Source organism: Tenrec ecaudatus, chromosome 8, assembly GCF_050624435.1.
Source record: "Tenrec ecaudatus isolate mTenEca1 chromosome 8, mTenEca1.hap1, whole genome shotgun sequence".
Classification (NCBI taxonomy): domain Eukaryota; kingdom Metazoa; phylum Chordata; class Mammalia; order Afrosoricida; family Tenrecidae; genus Tenrec; species Tenrec ecaudatus.
The window spans coordinates 110,049,886-110,070,057 of record NC_134537.1 but is presented as its reverse complement, the minus strand read 5'-3'; the positions used below and the strand labels follow the sequence as shown (position 1 = coordinate 110,070,057).

Genomic DNA, 20,172 nt, shown 5'->3' with positions numbered 1-20,172 from the left:
CAAACTGGGTATTCAGAATTTAAACTCAAATCTAATCTTGAGGACTTCTGGTAAAGTAATGGTTACATGTTAGGCTGCTAAGCTTGAGGTGATCAGTTCAAAAGCACCAGTTGCTCCTAGGGAATAAAAATGAGGCCTTCAACTCACATTGTTACTGCCAACAAAATAAATAAGCATTATTAAGGAAATCCTTAGGGGCAGTTCTACCCTGTCCTATAGGATTTCTATTAGTGAGAATGGATTTGATGGCAGTGCGAGGGAAGGAATACAATCTTTAAAGATAGAAAACCATTCTATGAAGACTATTGAAACTGGAGAATCCCCATTCGGATTAAGCTTCCACTGAATTCCTTCCAAAATGAAGGCAGGGATGTGCTTAGAATTGTCCTCAGGCAGAGAGTACTGGCAAGTGGGTTACTTATACCACTACCACCAACCCCCAAGCCCAGGGAGCGATGGTTTCCCTTGAGAGCTTCTCAGATGTGTCCTCGATGGAATCCCACAGTCATGAATCACAAGACTGCCGTGGTCTGAAGGTCCTGGGCCAATCTCGGAAAAACTCTTCAAACTAACGTAATATGCATGTCCCAATTATGGTTCTGTTCCCACTTTTCTAGTCCCACCTGTGACTGTGATGTATTGAACTATAACCAATCATGAGTTTGTAATAGTAACTCTTGTATTCCATGCCTCATTTAAGTAGCTGCTCAATTGTAAATCCTTGGATACCATTATGACCTCATGCTAATGGTCTGTCTCATCAGGATGATGTGTCTTTATGCCTGTCCTGTTTAAGACTTAACAAATGTTCCCTTAAGTGATAATTTGAGATTTGGGATCTCTCGTGTACCCTAAAACACTGGGCAACCATGGGTTTGGGTTGGGTGGTTCTAAGACTATTTGAGAATGGGTTCTTTGATATATAATGAGACATTAGTTTAGGGCGTGTCTCTCGAGTCCATCTCTGAAGATGTCAAAGGAACACATTAAACAAGGAAGCAGAGATGGGTAAGATGGGTGCAAGGACCTTCCCCCAGAGCCAATGGCGAGAGAAAGCTTTCCTCGAGGGCAGGCACCCTGAATTCAGACTTCAGGGTTTGTTAAAGCCATGCACTGTGCTAATTCTATTAGAAACAGCACTAAATTTAAAGACGAGCCATTCTAGCCTTCCCTCTCCTTATATTACGATCTGGGGGCGGGGGAGAACGGTAACGCGAAGAGGGTGAAATTATCCTCAAAGGACAACCTCACCCTAAGTCTTCCAACGGATGGCAGCGAGTGGCGCTCCCTTCTCAAAGAGCACGGTCGTGGCCTGAGAAAGGGCTCCTTCGTAACCGCTCAGAGAGGAAAAGGGGGGGCCGGCGCCCGCACCTCAGCGCGCCCACCCCGCCACTGGCCGCGGGAAAGGGTCGGCCTCGCCGCCGGCGGCCGGCGCCCCCCTCACGCCCCCGCGCGAACGCGGCGGCGGCGGCGGCGGCGGCGGAAGTGCTTCATCGTGCACTTCCGGGTGTTGTCTCTCGCCGCCGCCGCGCGTCCCCGGTCTCCCGGCCGCCGCCGCCGCCTCGAGTCCCGGAGCCAGGAGCTACGTCACGGCCATGGCCGGCATCAAAGGTGGGCCTTGGGCGCTGGGCCGAGGAGTGTCCGCTCGGGAAGAAAGGGCAGGAGGGCCCGCGCAGCCCCGCTCCTTCCCGGCCCGGGCGCGCGCCGCGGTCCCTGCGCCGGGCGGGACGCCCTCCGCCCGCCCCCTTCCGCCGCTGGGCGCTCGCAGCCCCGGCACGGAGGTGGGCGCGGCGCCCCCCAGGGAGGAGGTGACCCGGACGGAGCCGCGCGGGGTCAGCGCGCGCTGGCTGTGATGTCTGCAGCCCGTCCCCCGCGCCCCCATCACCCCCAAAGAGCAGAGTGGTTCTTGGTGTGTGCGGGGTCCGCCGGGGACCGGGACCGGCTGGCCCGTTTTGGCAGGAGTTTGCATCGGGGGGTTGGGGCTGTTTGGGAAATGAGTGTCTTTTCCCCGACGGGACCGTCCGGAGGCCCCCTGGCACGCCCTCGGAGAGTTTAGGAATGGGTTTTGCGGAAAGCCGGCGATTCACATCCGCTCCCGCGACAGTGCTGCGAGAGCGGGTGCATTTTGCTGTAGGGTGTTTTTGCCCCGGGGTAGACGCTATATATGTGACTCCAAAGTGCCCCTAGTTCTCTTTACCCTGTTGAGGTTTTAAGACTTAAAAGTTTTGTTTGGTGTCCAATAGATAAACTAGAGTTGTTTTACTTTAACGTTTACAAGCCTTTTGTAAAAGATTCCAGTCTTTAGTAAGGTAGGAAGAAAAGTATATGGATTCTTTCCCACAGTTTGGTAATTGTATGGTCACTGTAAATCGAAGCAAGCTCCCGTATTCGTGCTTTCAATTTATTTATTAACGAATTAAGCCCATTGCCCATCTTGCTACCTCGTAGTGAAACCCCATCAGCAGAGTCCCAAGTAGGATTTCGTAGACGGGAGGAAGCCAGCGTTCTCCCCCCCCCCACCCCATGTTGGGTTTTATCCATCAGCTTGTGCTGAACCCGCAGCACCACCAGGCTCCCTGCTGCTTCATAGCATGGCCAGGAAAGCTGGACTGTAGCCCTTTGAAAACAGCGTGCCAGAGCGCACAGAATTACAGCAGAGAGGCAGTTACAGCAGAAAGAAGGCTAGTTGCCTGTTGCCCCGTTCTTCCCGATTTCTTTGGGGTGTGCAATCTTATAATGTGGAACCCTCTCAGGAAAATAGCTTTATAATTTCTATCTCCCAACCTAAATTCATTGCTCACCAGGAGTGGATTCCAACTCTTACCGACCTACCAAGCAGATCAGAACTGCCAACGTAGGTACATTTCAACCATATGAAAGTGTCTCAGTTGCACTCCCCACTCGTGGTCTGCATATGCTTTTCCTGGTGGTTGTGATTGTTTATCAGGCATCCATTTTTTTCTCACTGCCTGTTGGCCTAGCATCTATAGTGCTATCATGAGAGGCCATAGATTTTTCTTGCTGTGTTTGACTCAGGGACAGCTCATCCTTGCTCATTAATGCTATGTAAATTTGCCCCTATTTCAAAAGATTGAACCCAACCCCTACTTGTAACAAATTCTTCATCCCTGACGTTTTCACTGCTGCCCATGCAACTTGTCAATCACTGAAAAGGCTTAGAGCAGCTGGTGCATCAGTGACCAATCTCTTGGTTAGTAGCCGACCACTTGAACCACTGTGTCACCAGGGCGCCTCTTGTGTCCACAAGGAAGGCTAAATAAGAACCAACTGACCTACAAATTCAGTTGAAAGGCACAGAAGAACTGATCCCACAGACTGCCTGTATGTTGAGTTTTTCTGTTTACGCCCAGGTTAGGAGGGAACAAGCCCTTTCTCCTCTATAATTTGTTTTCTTGGTACCGTAGTGGGTTATGGGTTGGGCCACTAACCACAAGATTCAAAGTCACCAGCTACTCTGCAAGGAAAAGGAGGCGTGCTACTCCTGTAAAGATTTATAGTTACCAAAACCCAGAGGCAGTTCTACTCTTACTGTAGGATCTCTTTAAGTTGCAATTAACTTGGTGGCAGTGAGTTAGTTGGTTTGGAGTGGTGGTTGGTTGGTTTGACTAATGTTTTCCCCTTTGTAATCACAGAACCCACGTATTGTCTCTAGAGGTGATTGTGCTGTTCCATTGCTAGCCTTAGAGGCTTTGGGAGTAGAAACCAGATTCCTCTTCCAAATGTTGCGTCACTCACTAGTGTTTAAGTTCTTGCCACATTGATGTGTCATGAAGAGAACAATTTATATACAAGTAATGACATTTATAAAAAGCCATCCTAGTTGCTAATTTTATAAGACTGGAAAAACTGCAAATTTTGGGTATACTTTTGAGCCTTTTACTTAGCTTCATTGTCCTTTATCGTACCCAATATTATTAAGAGTTGAGATGCTACCTGAGATTGTTTTTGACACCTGATACCTCATTTTAGTTTCTGCATTTTTTAAATGAATTATCCTTCATTAACCTCTTAAGAGTGTACTCAGATATATTTGATGACTGAGGATATAAATGAGTGTCATAATACCAGGCTTTTAAAATTCTGATCTAAGAAAATTTGCCTCTTACTGAGATTTCTGTACCTTTTGAGAATGTCCTACTGATTAAGAAATATTATTTTCATATCCCCTCTCCTAGCAGAGGGCAGATTCCCCTGGTATCCAGCTCCTCCTCCTCTTCCGTTTCAGTCTGAGCAACCCCGAGGCAGAGGCAGAGACAGGGAGACTAGTCCAGAGGATTTTCTAGGCTTTCCTTTCCCACAGGGCACTATCAGGCCTTTCTCCTGAACGCACCAGAGAGAGGGAGAGAGAGAGAACACACACCTGCATACAGCCGACCTTTTGGTTAACAGCTGAATGTTCAGCTATTGCACTACCAGGGTGCCTTATTTCAATCCAGGGAACAACTTTGTGTCAGGAACAGGTAACAGTTATCACTTCTGGGAAGGAAAGCCTGGCTTTTCATTTAATTCTGTCCTAGGTACATGAATTTACCTTGTTAATAAAATATAAATAAGCGTAGAGGAGTCTTTAAAATAATATTTTATACTGTTTGGATTCACACAAAATTTTCCAAAATATGAATAACCTCTGAAGAAGAGCCTGGAGAATATTTTAATGCAAAGTTTTAGTATATGGTCTTTGTGACACTTATTTTATCTCTTTAGTAACCTTTGCTGTTTCCAAGCGCCTAAGCTATGTATATGAATTTTAAGGTCCTCTGAGTAAGTGAGATGTTATACATAGTGTTGTTAGTGATAAACTTAGCTTGGCAGTTCAACTTCAAAAAATGGGGATGATTTTTTACTTCTTTAGTGAGTACGTCTAGCATTCAGGAATGGTTTTCATTTTAGATCTAGTCCAACATTTTCATTTTATAGAAGAATGGAGACTTCATAAATGATCATTGGCTAGCCATAATGCTGTCATTAAGAGCTCCACTGCTAATCAAGAGGGTGGTAGTTCAAACCCACCAGCCACTCCATGAAAGGAAAGACATGGCGGTCTCCTGCCCTAAAGATCACAGCCTAGGAAACCTTACTGAGCAACTACTCTGGGCGAAGTCAGTTGAAATTGACTTGACAGTTCACAATATAGGGACGAGAGAGAGATATGTATGTATGTGTCTGCTAACTCGTGTGTGTGTGTGTGTGTGTGTGTGTGTGTGTGTGTGTGTGTGTGAGAGAGAGAGAGAGAGAAACTTGGCAGTTCACAATAAGACAGTAGGGACGAGAGAGATGTGTGCGTGTCTGCTAACGTGTGTGTGTGCACGCTAACTCCTGTATTGTAGTCCCTTGGTTTCCTTTCATTCATCCTACAGGTTCTTGCTGTTAGTGGAAAGAGGTGGACCATGAATTTTAACAACAGAAAAATGCATTCTCTGCTCTCCTGGAGCGGGCAATTTAGCAGGGAAGACAAATCCAAATCAACATGAAATTGTAGCTGTGATAGCTGAGCAAAGAGGACCTTTGCCCATGTATGTCCCTCTACTTGCAGTGCGTATCCATAGGTGGCCGTGTAGCTTACACCCTCATTTCATTTGCTCAGGTGCACCTCAACCAGGAAGCCTCCCCAGGCAAAGCACTCCTATCCCTTTACCCTGCTTGATTCCCCCCCTCATGGCACTTGACAGTAGCTTACTTTTATCATTATTTTACTCTCCCACGATAACACAAGCTTTGATTGTTTTCGTTGCTCTGAGCCTAGTCTCCAGAATAGCACATGGCCCACATGAGGTGCTCAGTCACCATTCATGGACTGAAAGAGTACATAAATATAGAAGAAACTGGTCTAGTGTGGAGAATTGGGAAACGTCACTGAGGAACTGAGCTCTGCATTGAAGGCACACTAGGTGCTCACTTGGAGGAAAGGAGCAGCACAAGAGAGCAAGCCTCATGACTGCCAGCGGGCCGTGCCTCCTTGACTGCCACATCCCGGCCCTCGCTACATACTTAGGCAATCAGCCAGGAGTTCCTGAACACACAAAAAGGTATCTGAGGTAAAAGGTCCAAGATCTGCACAGCCATGTGGGTGAGGGACCCAGCTGACTTCCAGGAAACAGAGCAGAGAACAGAGAAATATGTGTCGAGGCAAGAAGGCAGGGACTAGATCAGAGGACCCCCTTTGAACTAGGTAAAATAAATGATAAAGTCAGTGTTTTCTCAGTTTATGTTAGATTTCCTTTGTATTCTTAATTGTGCCCCTTTCTGCCTGTCTTTCTGCTTTTGAAAATACAAGGGCATTAAGGACTTTAGTCGATGTGTTTAGAATTGTCATGACCTACATCAGGTCATGAAATCCAAATCTGCCAGGCCACTGCATCAGTGGATACAGATCTTTGACCATAACCATATAACCATTTTAAATCTAAGAAGTAGACAGTAGACTTTGACCGAATTTAACCCCTTTGCTCTTAATTTTAGTTTATAGAGTTTAGCTTTTGTCTTAGTAACTCTAAGACAACCAGAAATTATTCTGCTAGTCAGTTTATATAGAACTTAAATTGGTAACCTACTTCTTTGCTTTAATCATAAGCCATTCACTGTAGTGATTCTAGAAAGTTATATCTACCCACTAGCATAATGAAAGTACTTTATAAAATATAATGCAATGCATTGTATGAGTATATATACACACATAGGGTAAGTCGAGAAATATTGCTACAAAATCATAGAAACCGGTATTAAACAAAAATACCAAAATGTGAAGCCATTCTTTCTCATGATATCCTCCATCTAGGTCTATACATTGCTAAAGGTGTTTCCACCTCAAACCTTTCCACAAAGGGTTCTGTGCTCTTTGATTTAGGCCAGTGGCAGCTTACGCGTGCTTGAAGAACTTAAATTGTGTTCATTTTCAATTTTCTTTGCGTTTGGAGACAAAATCTGAAAGGCAAGATGAGGGCTGTAGCGTGAGTGGGGTATTAAGATTTCCAAACAGTTCTCATAGGCAGCCCTTAGTACTTTGGAAGAGCGAACAGGTAAATTGTCATAATGGAAAAATTTCTCAGTGCAACTTTCCTAGCCTTTTTCTCACCAATGACGTTTTCGACTAAAACTTAAAACTTTTTCATAATAAGCCTCCACGTTTGCCCTCTGTAGAAAATCTTTCAAGACTCCCCCTCTGCCCCCTTGCAGCTACATGATGGGTTTTGATATGTTGTTGGTTAGCAGTTTGAACTTGAAAGAGCTGCTCAGGAAGTTTCCCCCTGGCACCAGCCTCCATGCTCAGGGCAAACCGCTCAGTAGAGTGGGAGATCAAACTGTGTGGCGCCGTAGCTCATGGGTTACTACGGCTCACGGTGGAACTGCGCTTGCCTAGACTCCTCATACGTACAGTGCCCAGAGTGCTGTGTCCTCATTGGAAAAACTGATGTTACAGTGCAGTCACCTTGTACCCCAGGGGGGTACTGACCATGATTAAGTTTTCTGTTTTGATGGGATTTTTTTCCCCTGCATTTAGTTTGCTTGTTTTTGTTTGTATCTGTTGTCTGCTAGTTGATTCGTGGCTGCCGTTTGTGGTGTTGGTCTCATGGGGTTTTGAATTTGTCAAAATACAACTACCAAAACAAACCTGAGTCATTCGGATCCCAGGGACAAGCAGATGGATTATGGACTTCCATTGAACTCTAGCCCCAATCCAAGAACAGTTCTGATCACATGGCCTTCATGAAATGGTCACTGAAGATAAGGGTGCGACAGCAAAGTGTGGTGAGGAAAGCAGATGGTGCTCAGCTGTCGATCGGAATAACGTCTGGGTCTTAAAGCTGGCATTCAAACAAGCAGCCATGTAAGCAAGGAGTCAACTAAGTCCACATGGAAGAAGCACACCAGCCGGTGTGATCTAAAGACAATAACAAAATCAAATATCACAAAGAGAAAAGTATCAGATCCTAAATTTCGAACTCCCAATTTGTGAAGGACAGTGGGAGGCCAAAACCCATCGTGAGAGTCTCTAGTCTGATTAAGCATCTGGCAGATCCCACGAGACTCTTCTAGATGCAAGTATTTCTTGCTTGCTCCATGACAAAAATTTCTTCCCTGGCCTTTTAAATATTCATGGTGGTCTTTTCCGTCTTACTCACTATTTGTGTTTTTATCTCTGTATTATTATTTCATCCTTACCACTTTATTTTTTCTATTTTTTACTGTTTCTATTGGGTTTCCAGTTTGTGACGCACAGGAGGAGTAGAGGCAGAGATACCTGATGCAAGGGTCCCTAGGGGAGGTGGGTGGGAAGTGAGCAGATTAGGGAGCAGACAGTGTATGTGGGAGGTGGGAGGGAGCCCTCTCCAGAACTGAGAGTGACTACACAACTCATTGTAACCGTGGGGGTGGGGGAGTGGGGAGAGATAACATGTTCTTAAATTGATTATGGTAAGGGTTACACAACTCTTCTTGTTATGATTAAACTATTGAATTGTGTGATATGTGGATTAAGTAAGTGCCAATAGAACTGTTTAAAAAAAAAGAATACCTCTGGAATCTCAAGACACAGTTGCCATAAGCTCTCCACCTTGAATTTAGCTGGCTCAAATCCCCTTGGAAGCCACTGTTTTGATTGGACCTTTTTGTGTGTAGGAAGGCACCCTAAGTTTAAAAGTGAGAGAACATTTCGATAGCCCTCTATTGATCACAGAGACAGATTCAAACCCTTTCTGTTAGCAATAAACCTATGCTTAGGTGACCTGGAACCCTAATAGCAATGTGTTTTGGCTTCCCCTCTTATAAAACCTTAGACCTGTACTTCACCTTTCGAAATTGTATTGTATTTCATTTACTTGTGATACTGCCTTAATATGGTGATACTACAGATTGTACCCCTTAGCCTTTTAATTTTCTAATGTATAAAGATTAAAGGAGAAAATGCAGCTAGTTTTGCAAACTAAAACTCCGCAACAAAATTAACGATTTAAAATTATTAGCTACCAATAAACTTGGATACCTTTTTCAAATGCATTTCATCTATATGGGAGTTGGGGTGTATTTGCCAGAAGCAAGGGCTAATCAGGAGCGGCTTTCCCATTGAGTGAGGCCAATGAAGCGGAGAGTTGCCCTGCAGTCGACTCTGTAAAAGTGTAGCGGCCTGTGCCTGTGCCGCCAATATGGCCACGCCACGCACGCCTGTGAGCCAGGGCATTGGTCTTAGGGCCATCGTGCTGCCTCGGAGAGAGACCTAATAACGGATATGTGGCGTGCTAGCCCAGGGCTTTGAAAGGAAGTAAAATAGCACGCTATTTAACCTTGAGGATGCCTTAAGACTTCTAAGATAACTCATTTTTATGACATTTAGGTTTGGAGTTTAGTTTCTGTATTATAGATATTGTTCAAGCTGTTGGTATTCAAACTACAACTTAATTCCACTAACTGATATTTCCATTTGACTTGTTAATTTGCTTTGCAGCTTTGATTAGTTTGTCCTTTGGAGGTGCAATTGGGCTGATGTTTTTGATGCTTGGATGTGCCCTTCCGATATACAAGTATGTAAAAATCTTGTCTTTTTGAGTGTTTAAAAGTGAAGATATTTATTTCTAAAGCTTTTTTAAAAATTATACTACTGTTAAGCATTACAGAAAAATGTTCATTTGCTATGCATAAATCTTTCTAAAAGTTCAATCTGTAAATTTTGTTTGTAAAAATTCTAGGATCCCAAAATAGGGATTTTTGAAAACTTGCCTGCTGCGTCTATAATGTCAAAATAACAACATTCTAGCCCATAGGTTCCCAAACTTATTTGGCCTACTGCCTCCTTTTCAGAAGAACAATAACTCAGCATCCCCTGGCAATGGAAAACTTTTGTGCCATAGGCCATAATCCAGATTAAAGTATAGGTATCTGTTTTTGCAGCTTCCCTGGATTGTTCCTGTACCCCGGGGGGAGGGGGGGCGGTTTCACCGATTTTGGAAAACTGCTCTAGCCTGTCCTCAGTTTCATACAGATGGGAGTCCTTTAGTGGGGCAAGCAATTAACAAGCTCAGTAGCAAAAATGTTGGAGGTTTGTGCCTATCCAGAGACCTCTCAGAAGAAAAAGCTGGCAATCCACTGAGAAATCAGCCACGAAAAACCTACTATAATTCTATTGTAACACATGTAGGTTGCCATAAGTCAGTCTTGACTCAGCAGCAGTTGGTTTTATTTATAAAATTAAGCACATGAAAATTTAAACCTTTACCTGAAAGGATGCCGTCAGCAAAGTTATAATACATCAAAATCATGTAAACCGTTAACTTGGCCTAGCATATGCTTTATATAGAAACTCAAGTCAAATTCAACATAAACATTGTTCGCTTTTCCCCTTCTCTTCAGTTCTGATGACCGTACCACAGTTCTTTCTATGACCGTAACCACCTGGAGCTAGGTCAGCTCCCACAAGTTAAGTGGACACCATCCTTCAGACGCCCACGCCAGCTCAACATTTTACATGCCAGCTGCAAACCAGGGAATACCCAGCATGCCCTTTGCATGCAACCTGTTGCCTACAAATTCAGAGTAGTCCAACTATTTTTAAGTTCCAGCCACAAACTCAGGGCCTCCTCAGAATCCCTCACTTCTCACCTAGAGAGAAGTCTGTGTATTTGAGCATTCCCTCTTACTCTCTCAGCAGGCTGTCCATAAGCTCAGAGGTTTCCCAGATCCTCTTATGGTAGGACCTTCTGGCTCTCACTACTCATTTGGGTGTGGTGATTTGCTGGCATGAAAAGAAAAAACAAACACAACTCACTGTCTTCTAGTCAATTCTGACTCATAGCAACCTTATAGGACAGAGCAGAACTGCCCCCGTGGGTTTCCGAGACTAACGCTATGGGAGTAGAAAACCCGTCTTTCTTCCGCAGAACCCCGGGCAGTTTCGAGCTGCAAGCCTTGTGGGTCACAGCCCAACTTTGTAACCACGACACCACCAGGGTCCTTTGCTGGAATGACTCACAGAAATCACACTTAGGATTATAGCTTTATAATAACAAAATTGGATAACAGTTGGAAAGACACATGAGCAAGGTTTGGAAGGTTTTCCAGTGCAGAGGTTCCATGTTACCCTTCTACATGCATGGATGACTTTTGCCAGCCAGGAAGCCATGTCCAGGCTTTTGGTGGGGATCTCATGATGTGATGTAAACTCCAGCCCTTGTCTCCTCAGTATCACATGGTGATCACAAGATAGCTTTCAGCCTGGCCTGCCTCCACCCCAGAGCCATCCGTTCCCCTCTCCCAAGTTGTTCCTTAGGTAGAGTCCCTATGACTCTCACTGCTTTGGGGCAGTGCTTGCCCATGGCAGCCCAGTAGGGAAGAGAGGGCTGCCCTGTGAATTTCTGAGATGGACTCTTTACTGGAGTAGAACGCCTCATCTTTATCCCAAGGAGTTGCTCGTGGTTTTGAACTGCAGAGCTGTGGTAGGAGCCCATTGCATAAGCACTACACCATTGGGGCTTTCTGTTTTGTTTTTTTAAGAGATTATTTTTTGACAACTGAGGACAAAGACCAAATTCTCTGGGTGGTGGTAATGTAAACCCCACAAGATAGATAAAGTTTTTTAAATTAACAAGAAAAACACGAACTGTTTTAGAAATCTGAACAAATATAAAAACTGAAAATTGCTAGTAAATTAGTGAAATCTGTGAGCCAAGATAAAAACATGTGGGCAAACAGGCTTTGTCACGTACTGTGGGTCAGAGTATAAATAGGTACAAATATTTGGGAGGCCAGTGGCCTGTAGCTCTCAAAACATCAACTCTTTAGCCCTTAGAATGTCTCATAAACATATACTTGTAGATGTTTGCAAAGACAGGTTTGCAGGGAGACGGTTTGGAGTTGGCAGCCGTGTTTAGAAGAGGCCTCCCTGGAGGAGAGAAAGCAGGTGGCATTCTCACTGCGCATCAAGAGAAAAGTGGTCAAGGCGTGATGCATCTATTTATCCATGTACTTGCTAGACAGTCTTTAAAGGGGAAGGAAGAGCTGGAAGTATTGATAAGTAAAAGTGCGCAGTGTGTATCATCACATGGAGAGAGAACAGAGAGGGACACGGTTCAATAGGGAGACAGAAAGCTGGAGAGATGTGGGGAACTTGTCGTTTTCACTTTCACTTTTGTATTTGAAATTTTTTTCTTTTGGCTTATAGAGTATTTGGAATTCATGTCATAATATTTAGGAAAAATATAAACATGAATGTTTACTTATTAAGCCATGAAGTGTAAATAAATCTTTGCTCTGAGGTAGGAGCCTTGGGGGTGCAGCGGGTTGTCTGTTGGGCTGCTGATCCCAAGGTCAGAGTTGAACCTGTCGTTAGAGAAAGAGAGGGCTGCCTGCTCCCTTATAGGTTGGCAGCCGTGGCACCAACCTGGGCTGTCCTGAGGGGTCACTGGCTCCCTGGCAGTGATGAGTGAGTTTCAGTTTAGTTTGGTTTTGCTGGGGTCTGTTTTTGGTGTGGCTAGTGTGATGTGTATTTTCTTTTACAGCAGTTTTAAAGGCCATCTATTTCTTGATAACTTTTTTGTCTTGAAATGATTTAAACTTTAAGAAGTTGCAAAAACAGTACACAGAAGTCACCTGAGTCCTTCAGTGTTTCCATTGCTATCACTGGGTATTATCAGAACCAGGAAATGACATTGGCATAATACAGTTAACTAGGTTACCGACTCAGAGCCATTTTCTTATGACTTCTGAGTGAAGATCTTCAAATATGACTTTGTTTTTTTGCTTTGTTAGTTTTTCCAAATATGACTTTCAATTAGTCTTCCATATTTTAGTATTTTGGGGATTCCTGCTGACTTAAGGAAAATGTGTGTGCATGGCAGGTTGAGGTTATTTGGGCTGCTCTGTCAGGATATGTATATATATATTTATATATTAGCATTAGAAATCAAGGGCATGACTCTTGAACTTTTAAGAATTACTACTTTAATTGCCTTATTCTCCTTATGCCTCTTTATAATTTAAAATGATTTTTAAGGCTTGATTGCAATTGTTCTAAAGCATTTTATTTTAATATGAGGAAAATATATTGAATTTTAATGTATTCTAAGGATACTATAATCCAAAATGTTATTTCCCTTTTCATTGTTCATATTATAGCTTGTTTTTAATCCTTTTCATGTCTCGTGCCTTGCAGTATTCCCCTGTGTCTTATTTTAAGATAAGCATATTTGCAGGTAGGAAAACTGTGTGAACAGCAAAACACTACATTAACTTCTTTTTCTTTTTCTAGCCAATACTGGCCCCTCTTTGTTCTGTTTTTTTACATCCTTTCGCCGATTCCGTACTGCATAGCAAGAAGACTAGTAGACGATACCGATGCGATGAGCAGTGCTTGTAAGGAACTTGCCATATTTCTTACAACGGGCATTGTCGTCTCAGCTTTTGGACTCCCCATTGTTTTTGCCAGGGCACACCTGGTAAGTGGTAAACTTCTTGGATGCTTCCTTCAATTAGTGATTTTATATTAGACTCTCTTAAATTTTGTCCCCAACAAAAACTTGCTGTTAAACAGCTTAAAAAAGACACGAGACCTATGACCTGGAGGACAGAGCAGAAAATCTAACTGTACTTGTTAGCTGATTAAATGCTGTTGGAGCGCGTGGCCTGGGTCTACAGCAGCAGATGGCTGGCTCGTGCTAGGTTCTCAAGGTTCCGTGCATCAGCTGACAGTGCTCAATAACCAGAGGCCTGTCTTGTCCAATTTAAAACGTGGGCATGTTCGTGCTGGCAGCACTAAAACCTACAGACTTTTCTGTAAGAAGAGTGTTGAACACCAACGCCACAAGTGGCACGCAGTACAAGCAGGCAAAGATTCTCTGTGTGCCCTGGGACAGGCAGACTGGCTATGGGGGGCAGACGAAGCCAGTGTCCAGAAAAAGCTGAAACTACAAGAAAATTGTGCTGAAACTTGAATGTGTTGAACCCAACTGCAAATCTAAGAGAATGTTGGCTATTAAGAGATGCAAGTACTTTGAACTGGGAGGAGATAAGAGAAAGGGCAAGTGATCCAGTTCCAAGTGTCATCATGTTTTATTGACCAAACAATAACATTTTGATGACACATTCAAAAAGTAAAAATAAAACACAGCATACTGGGGAGATTGTGTGTTCTCTGCAGGTGGGAAAGTCTTAGAGAGAAGAGGCTGAGCGGCGTACACTCAGAACTCCCCCTCAGGCTCACCTTCAGATTCACTCCTCCACTGGGAACTGGAGGACAGGAACCGAGCGCCCTTCCATGTGCACACAGAGGCTAGCTCCCTGGCTTCTTTAACAGTGTATACATCTCTGTCATTTTCATCTCTGATGAAAATCGACTTTAGAATAAGGTGACCAGATTTGAACATTGGTAAAGCAGGACACCATTGATAAAACTCATATCCTGGCGAAATAGCCACATGGCATCTGAACCGTGTACCCTAGCTTGTCGTGCATTCTTTCCAAAACGCCATGGGATGCGGGAAAAATTGTTAAAAATCGGGGCTGTCCCGCCAAGAGCGGGACATCCGGTCACCTTACTTTAGAAAGAATTTTAGCTTCACTAAGGAAAGTTAGGGAAAGCTTCTTTATAAATAGAAAAGTAGGATTCGGTGCTGCCTCCTGTTATTCCAGAGTTAAGCCTGCTTTTGAATACTTCCACTACTTTTTGTCATATTGAAGCAGGGGTTCTCAACTTTCCTAATGCCGTGACCCTTCAATACAGTTCCTTCTGTTGTAGTGACCCGTGCCCCCCCCCAACCTTAAAATTATTTTCGTTGCTGCTTCATAACTGTCATTTTGCTACTGTTGTGAATCAGGCGACCCCTGGGAAAGGGTCCTTCAAACACCCCCCCCAAAAGGGGCCGTGACCCCCCAGGTTGAGAACCGCTGCTTTAAAGGAACCAAGCATAAACAAAACACCATTCAGTACGATTAAACATTCCTATTACTAGTTTTTATGACAAATCATATTTGTTCGAGTTCATGATTATACAACTAGAATCTTGATTTGCTTTTCATTTTCTCTGTTTTTGACCTATTAGCTGAGTGTTTCTATCTTGTTTCTGTAGATTGAGTGGGGAGCTTGTGCACTTGTTCTCACAGGAAACACCGTCATCTTCGCGACTATCCTAGGCTTTTTCTTGGTCTTCGGAAGCAATGATGACTTCAGCTGGCAGCAGTGGTGAAGCAGCATTGCTGGACTCTCATCAGATGCACTCTGCCACGTGTTGCCGCCATGTAAAGGAGAGGGGCAGTGTGCTGAGTGGACGGGCGAGCCTCCTGGGGGTGTCCGAGGCGCCCCCTTTCACTGTCAGTGGAAGCAGACTATTGTCTCACAGACTTGCTGGAGGATTAAAAGGATTTTTTTTTCGTTTGGAAAAGTTTGATTTCACACTCATCTACAGTATGCCTTTTTGTGATGCCCTGCTGGATTTAAATATTTATGTCTCCTGTTCAGGTTTTGTTTTGTTTTTTTAATTCAATCTACAATGTTAAACATTTTTAAAAATGTAATAACCATTATCATTGGTTAAAATTTCAGAATTCTGTTGGCTGTGTTAATAGGTCCGAGTACATCTTTTAAAATTATTTAACCTCCGTTATTATAAAAAGTTGTAAAAATAAGTTTTCAATCAGTCAGGATGAAATCACTCCCAACTTTATGCAAACACAGAGACTGTTGGCATACCTTACAGAATAAATACTAAGTGCAAATGTTAGTTGCATTTATACCTCAGAGGGGCCAAGTATTGATGCCCATGCCCTCAATAAGGGTTGAAGGTTTTACTAATAAACAGCAGGTGTTTTGTGAATTGAAATTATTTTATGGAACTGCTACAAAGGAGTGTTTTCCTTAATTGTTAAAGGGTTTATTGTTCAACTTGTAAGCGTGTGAAAACTGATTTTTGAGATACGGTTTTTGTTTTTTCAGTTAAAAGTAGAAAGCGAGTGAATTGCATTGTGGGAAGAAACCATGAAATTCCATTTTTTTAAAATCCTGTTTGTATTTATAAGTGAACTTTTCTCTTTTTTTTTTTTTCCTATCAGCCTTTCATGTTTTACCATTGGTAGAATGGACATACATGGAACTACTGATGACGGAAAGTTGTATGTTTGCACCATATATTCAAGAAAGCCTTTCCCTGATTCCGCCTTTTAACTTATTTTATACATTATATATATTAAGGAAAATAACTTCTCAAATACAGGTTATTAACACAAAATTAGAAGTGTTTAACTTACCTGGACAATAATTGCTATGCCATACATTCAGAGTGCCCCAAGTCCCGCAAGGCCTTGACACGATTAACAAGAGATTTGTTAGTCTTGCAGATGCTTTATACATTAACAATTTAAGGTTTAGACCATGATAATTGTAGTTGTCCTTCTCTAAGATTATATCATATGTAATTTAAGAATATTTAGGACAGGTTTCCTGTGCATTATTTTGATTTTCTAATGATAGGCCAGCTGTTCCTTTTAAAAGGCATTTATTGTGTGAATTAATGCAAAGTAGCCAAATTCAGCCGTCTAACAGCTTGAGACACACACTTGACCAAAAATTTCCCAGTGCCCAGTCCTGGTCCAATTGTAGTCATTATTTGCATCTCACAGTTACCAGGACTTTTTCCCAGGAGCGGGTTGTGACAATGTTCAAGTTGGTCTGACAGTATTTTGTTAAGGGCATTTGTTTGTATGCGTATTCATTGTACTTAAAAACTGTTTTGCCTTTAGACAAAATCGAATAATCATGAGAGCTATCTTCTGTTGTTTTATGAAGTTTATTGCTCAAGAGATTGGGAACATATTTTGGATTTGTTTAGCTTTTTACTAAAGATGCCTAAAGCCACAAATTTCATTGTCTAACACAGGTTGTTGCTTTTAGCTGTGAGACGGAAAGCAAGATGAAATGCTAGCATGTGGCTGTACCATGTGCACATTACACTGAAGATGGTTGTTACAGTGTTCTCCGTAAGTTCCCAAACTTATTTGAACTCCCATCCCCTTTTCAGAAAAAAAATTACTCAGTGCCTGCCTGGCAATTAAACCTTTTGTGTAGTAGCCCCTAATCCAGGATAAAGTATAAGTATCTGCTTTTGCAGGCCCCACCCCCACCCCTGGATCACTCCAGTGCCCCAGAGAGCAGTATCATCCACTTTGGGAAGCCCACTGTTCTAGACTCTTAATGACCCTCCATAAAACGGAGAATTCAGGTACCCATGAATTAGACAGCTCTGGATGCAATCGGAAACTCTTTGTGCCTGTGGCCTAATTGATCTACAGGGAGCACGTTCTCTATTCCTCTTGTTCTGTTCAGGGTGTCAGTGCAGTGCACTGCTACTGTTGATTCACTTTGCCCGTGCCCTTTTTCCTAACAGCTGCATATTCTCTCAGTGTACTCACCGCACTGGCAGCATTGCGTCGTGGATCGTGCACACTAGCTGGACCTAGCGCAGTCTCTGATTTTTAGGCTAGTTACTTGGAGTGGGAATTTTCCATAGGATATGCACTGGTAATAGCATTGCCATTCTACTATGGAAAGAAACCTTTTGATGATGAAACAATAAAGATTTTAAATATCTGTTTTCGTTTGTGGATATTTTTTTAACATTTTATTAGGGACTCATACAACTCTTATCACATCCATACATACATCAATTGTATAAAGCACATCTGTACATTCTTTGCCCTCATCATTTTCAAAGCATTTGCTCTCCATGTAAGCCCTTTGCATCAGGTCCTCTTTTTTCCCCCCTCCCTCCCCACTCCCCCTTCCTTCATGAGCCCCTGATAATTTATAAATTATTATTTTGTCATATCTTGCCCTGTCCAGCATCTCCCTTCACCCCCTTTTCTGTTGTCCGTCCCCCAGAGAGGTCACATGTAGATCCTTATAATCGGTTCCCTCTTTCCAACCCTCTCTCCCTCTACCCTCCCAGATTGCCCCTCACACCCCTGGTCCTGAAGGTATCATCCGCCCTGAATTCCCTGTGCCTCCAGCTCCTATCTGCACCAGTGTACATCCTCTGCTCTACCCAGACTTGCAAGGTAGAATTCGGATCATGGTAGTTGGGGCGGGGTGGGGGGTGAGGAAGCATTTAGGAACTGGAGGAAAGCTGTATTCTTCATCTGTGCTACATTGCACCCTAACTGACTCATCTCTCCTAGACCCCTCTGCAAGGGGATCTCCAGTGGCCAACAAATGGGCTTTGGGTCTCCACTCTGCACTTCCCCCTTCATTCACTATGGTAAGATTTTTTTTGATGATGATGCCTTATACCTGATCCCGTTGACACCTTGTGATCGCACAGGCTGGTGTGCTTCTTCCATATGGGCTTTGTTGCTTCTGAGCTAGATGACCGCTTGTTCACCTTTAAGACCCCAGACTGTATATCTTTTGATAGCTGGGCACCATCAGCTTTCTTTGCCACATTTCTTATGCACCTGTTTGTCCTCAGCGATCGTATCATGGAGGTGTGCAGCCAATGATATGATTTTTTGTTCTTTGATGCCTGATAACTGATCCCTTCAGGACCACGCGATCACACAGGCTGGTGTGTTCTTCCATGTGGGCTTTGTTGCTTCTGAGCTAGATGGTCGCTTGTTTATCTTCAAGCCTTTAATACCCCAGTCACTATCTCTTGATAGCCGGGCACCATCAGCTTTCTTCACCACATTTGCTTGTTCACCCACTTTGGCTTTAGCAGTTGTATCAGGAAGGGTGAGCATCATAGAATGCCAATTTAATAGAAGAAAGTATTCATGCATTGAGGGAGTGCTTGAGTAGAGGCCCAAGGTCCTTCCGCCACCTTAATACTAAACCTATAAATATAGGCACATAGATCTATTTCCCATCAGATATATATTTGCATATGTACATGTCTTTGTCTAGACCTGTATAAATGCCCTTTGCCTCCTAGCTGTTTCCTCTATTTCCCTTGACTTTCCTCCTGCCCCACTATCATGCTCCATCCCCACCTGGGTTACAACTATACCTCTTCCTTACGTTACCTTACCCTTGATCACTCCCTACCAGGTCTGCCACTCCCACCTCACCACCAATTTGTGGGTATTTTTGCAATGAAACTATATTGCACACTTCTACTTCTGAGGTACATTTTTACCTTTTCTTTTTTCCTTTTTAACATTTTATTGGGGACTCATACAACTCTCATCACAATCCATACATACATCAATTGTATAAAGCACAGCTGTACATTCTTTACCCTAATCATTTTCAAAGCATTTGCTCTCCATTCACCTTTTCTAATGTAAAAAAGTAAATAGGACATTTAGTTACACTGTTAGACTTTCAGGTGTTTCACTGCCATATTGGAAATTGAAACTGCGGTACTATACTGCCATCAAGCCCTCTGATTTTTGAAGCTTAGTAAAAAGACGGTAATCTGAAGAAGTAATACTTTAATGTAGCCTTTTGCAAAAACAGTTACAGTTACTGGGTGTTAAATTTTCAGAACTATATGATCATGTTATAAGATCATTGGGGTATTTTTAAAATATATCGCAAAGCTAAAGCTGAAAATATTCTGTGTGGTACACAATATGAGTAGTAAAATACTCTATTAAACAGTCTTAAACTAAATTGTCTAGTTTTTAGTATTCTGTACACATAAAAAGTTTAAATTGACTCCGGATAGGGCAAGATATGACAAAATAACAATCTATAAATTACCAAGGGCTCGTGAGGGAGGGGGCAGCGGGGAGGGAGGGAAAAAAAAAAGAGGACCTGATGCAAATGCTTTGAGAATGATGAGGGCAAAGAATGTACAGATGTGCTTTATACAATTGATGTATGTATATGTATGGATGTGATAAGAGTTGTATGAGCCCCTAATAAAATGTTAAAAAAAAGTTTAAATTGATTGAATGATGGATTGTTACAAGATCTGTAAGAGGCCCCCAATAAAATGATTTCCAAAAGAAATAAAAATATTTTTGAAATATTAAAGGGTGGCTCAGGAACACAAAGTAAATCATTACAGTGAAATATACATACAAGAACATTTGGATTGTAGGTTCTTAGTACTACTTCAATCTTGTTGCTTAGACAATCCGAATTTTGAAAGTTAACTCTAAAATGTTTTTATGGAATGTGACTAAATCTGTAGGTCTCAGATGACTTTAAATCAGCACACCAAGTTTACCAAG

The 20,172-nt window shown here is 42.8% G+C and overlaps 1 protein-coding gene across 1 annotated transcript; it reads left to right on the top strand.

Annotated features, from left to right (window-relative positions):
- The first annotated feature begins 1,467 nt into the window (after nt 1–1,467).
- LEPROTL1 (leptin receptor overlapping transcript like 1) lies at nt 1,468–17,584 on the top strand. Its single transcript, XM_075556733.1, has 4 exons — nt 1,468–1,611; nt 9,461–9,536; nt 13,256–13,442; nt 15,072–17,584. Exons 1-4 carry the CDS (start codon nt 1,596–1,598, stop codon nt 15,186–15,188), a joined length of 396 nt encoding a protein of 131 aa, XP_075412848.1. The 5' UTR covers nt 1,468–1,595; the 3' UTR covers nt 15,189–17,584.
- The last annotated feature ends 2,588 nt before the right edge of the window (nt 17,585–20,172 follow it).

Coding starts and splice junctions, on each gene's coding strand:
- LEPROTL1 (XM_075556733.1), top strand. Junction 9,537..13,255: donor TGTGCCCTTCCGATATACAA/GTATGTAAAAAT, acceptor TTCTTTTTCTAG/CCAATACTGGCCCCTCTTTG. Junction 13,443..15,071: donor TTTTTGCCAGGGCACACCTG/GTAAGTGGTAAA, acceptor TTGTTTCTGTAG/ATTGAGTGGGGAGCTTGTGC.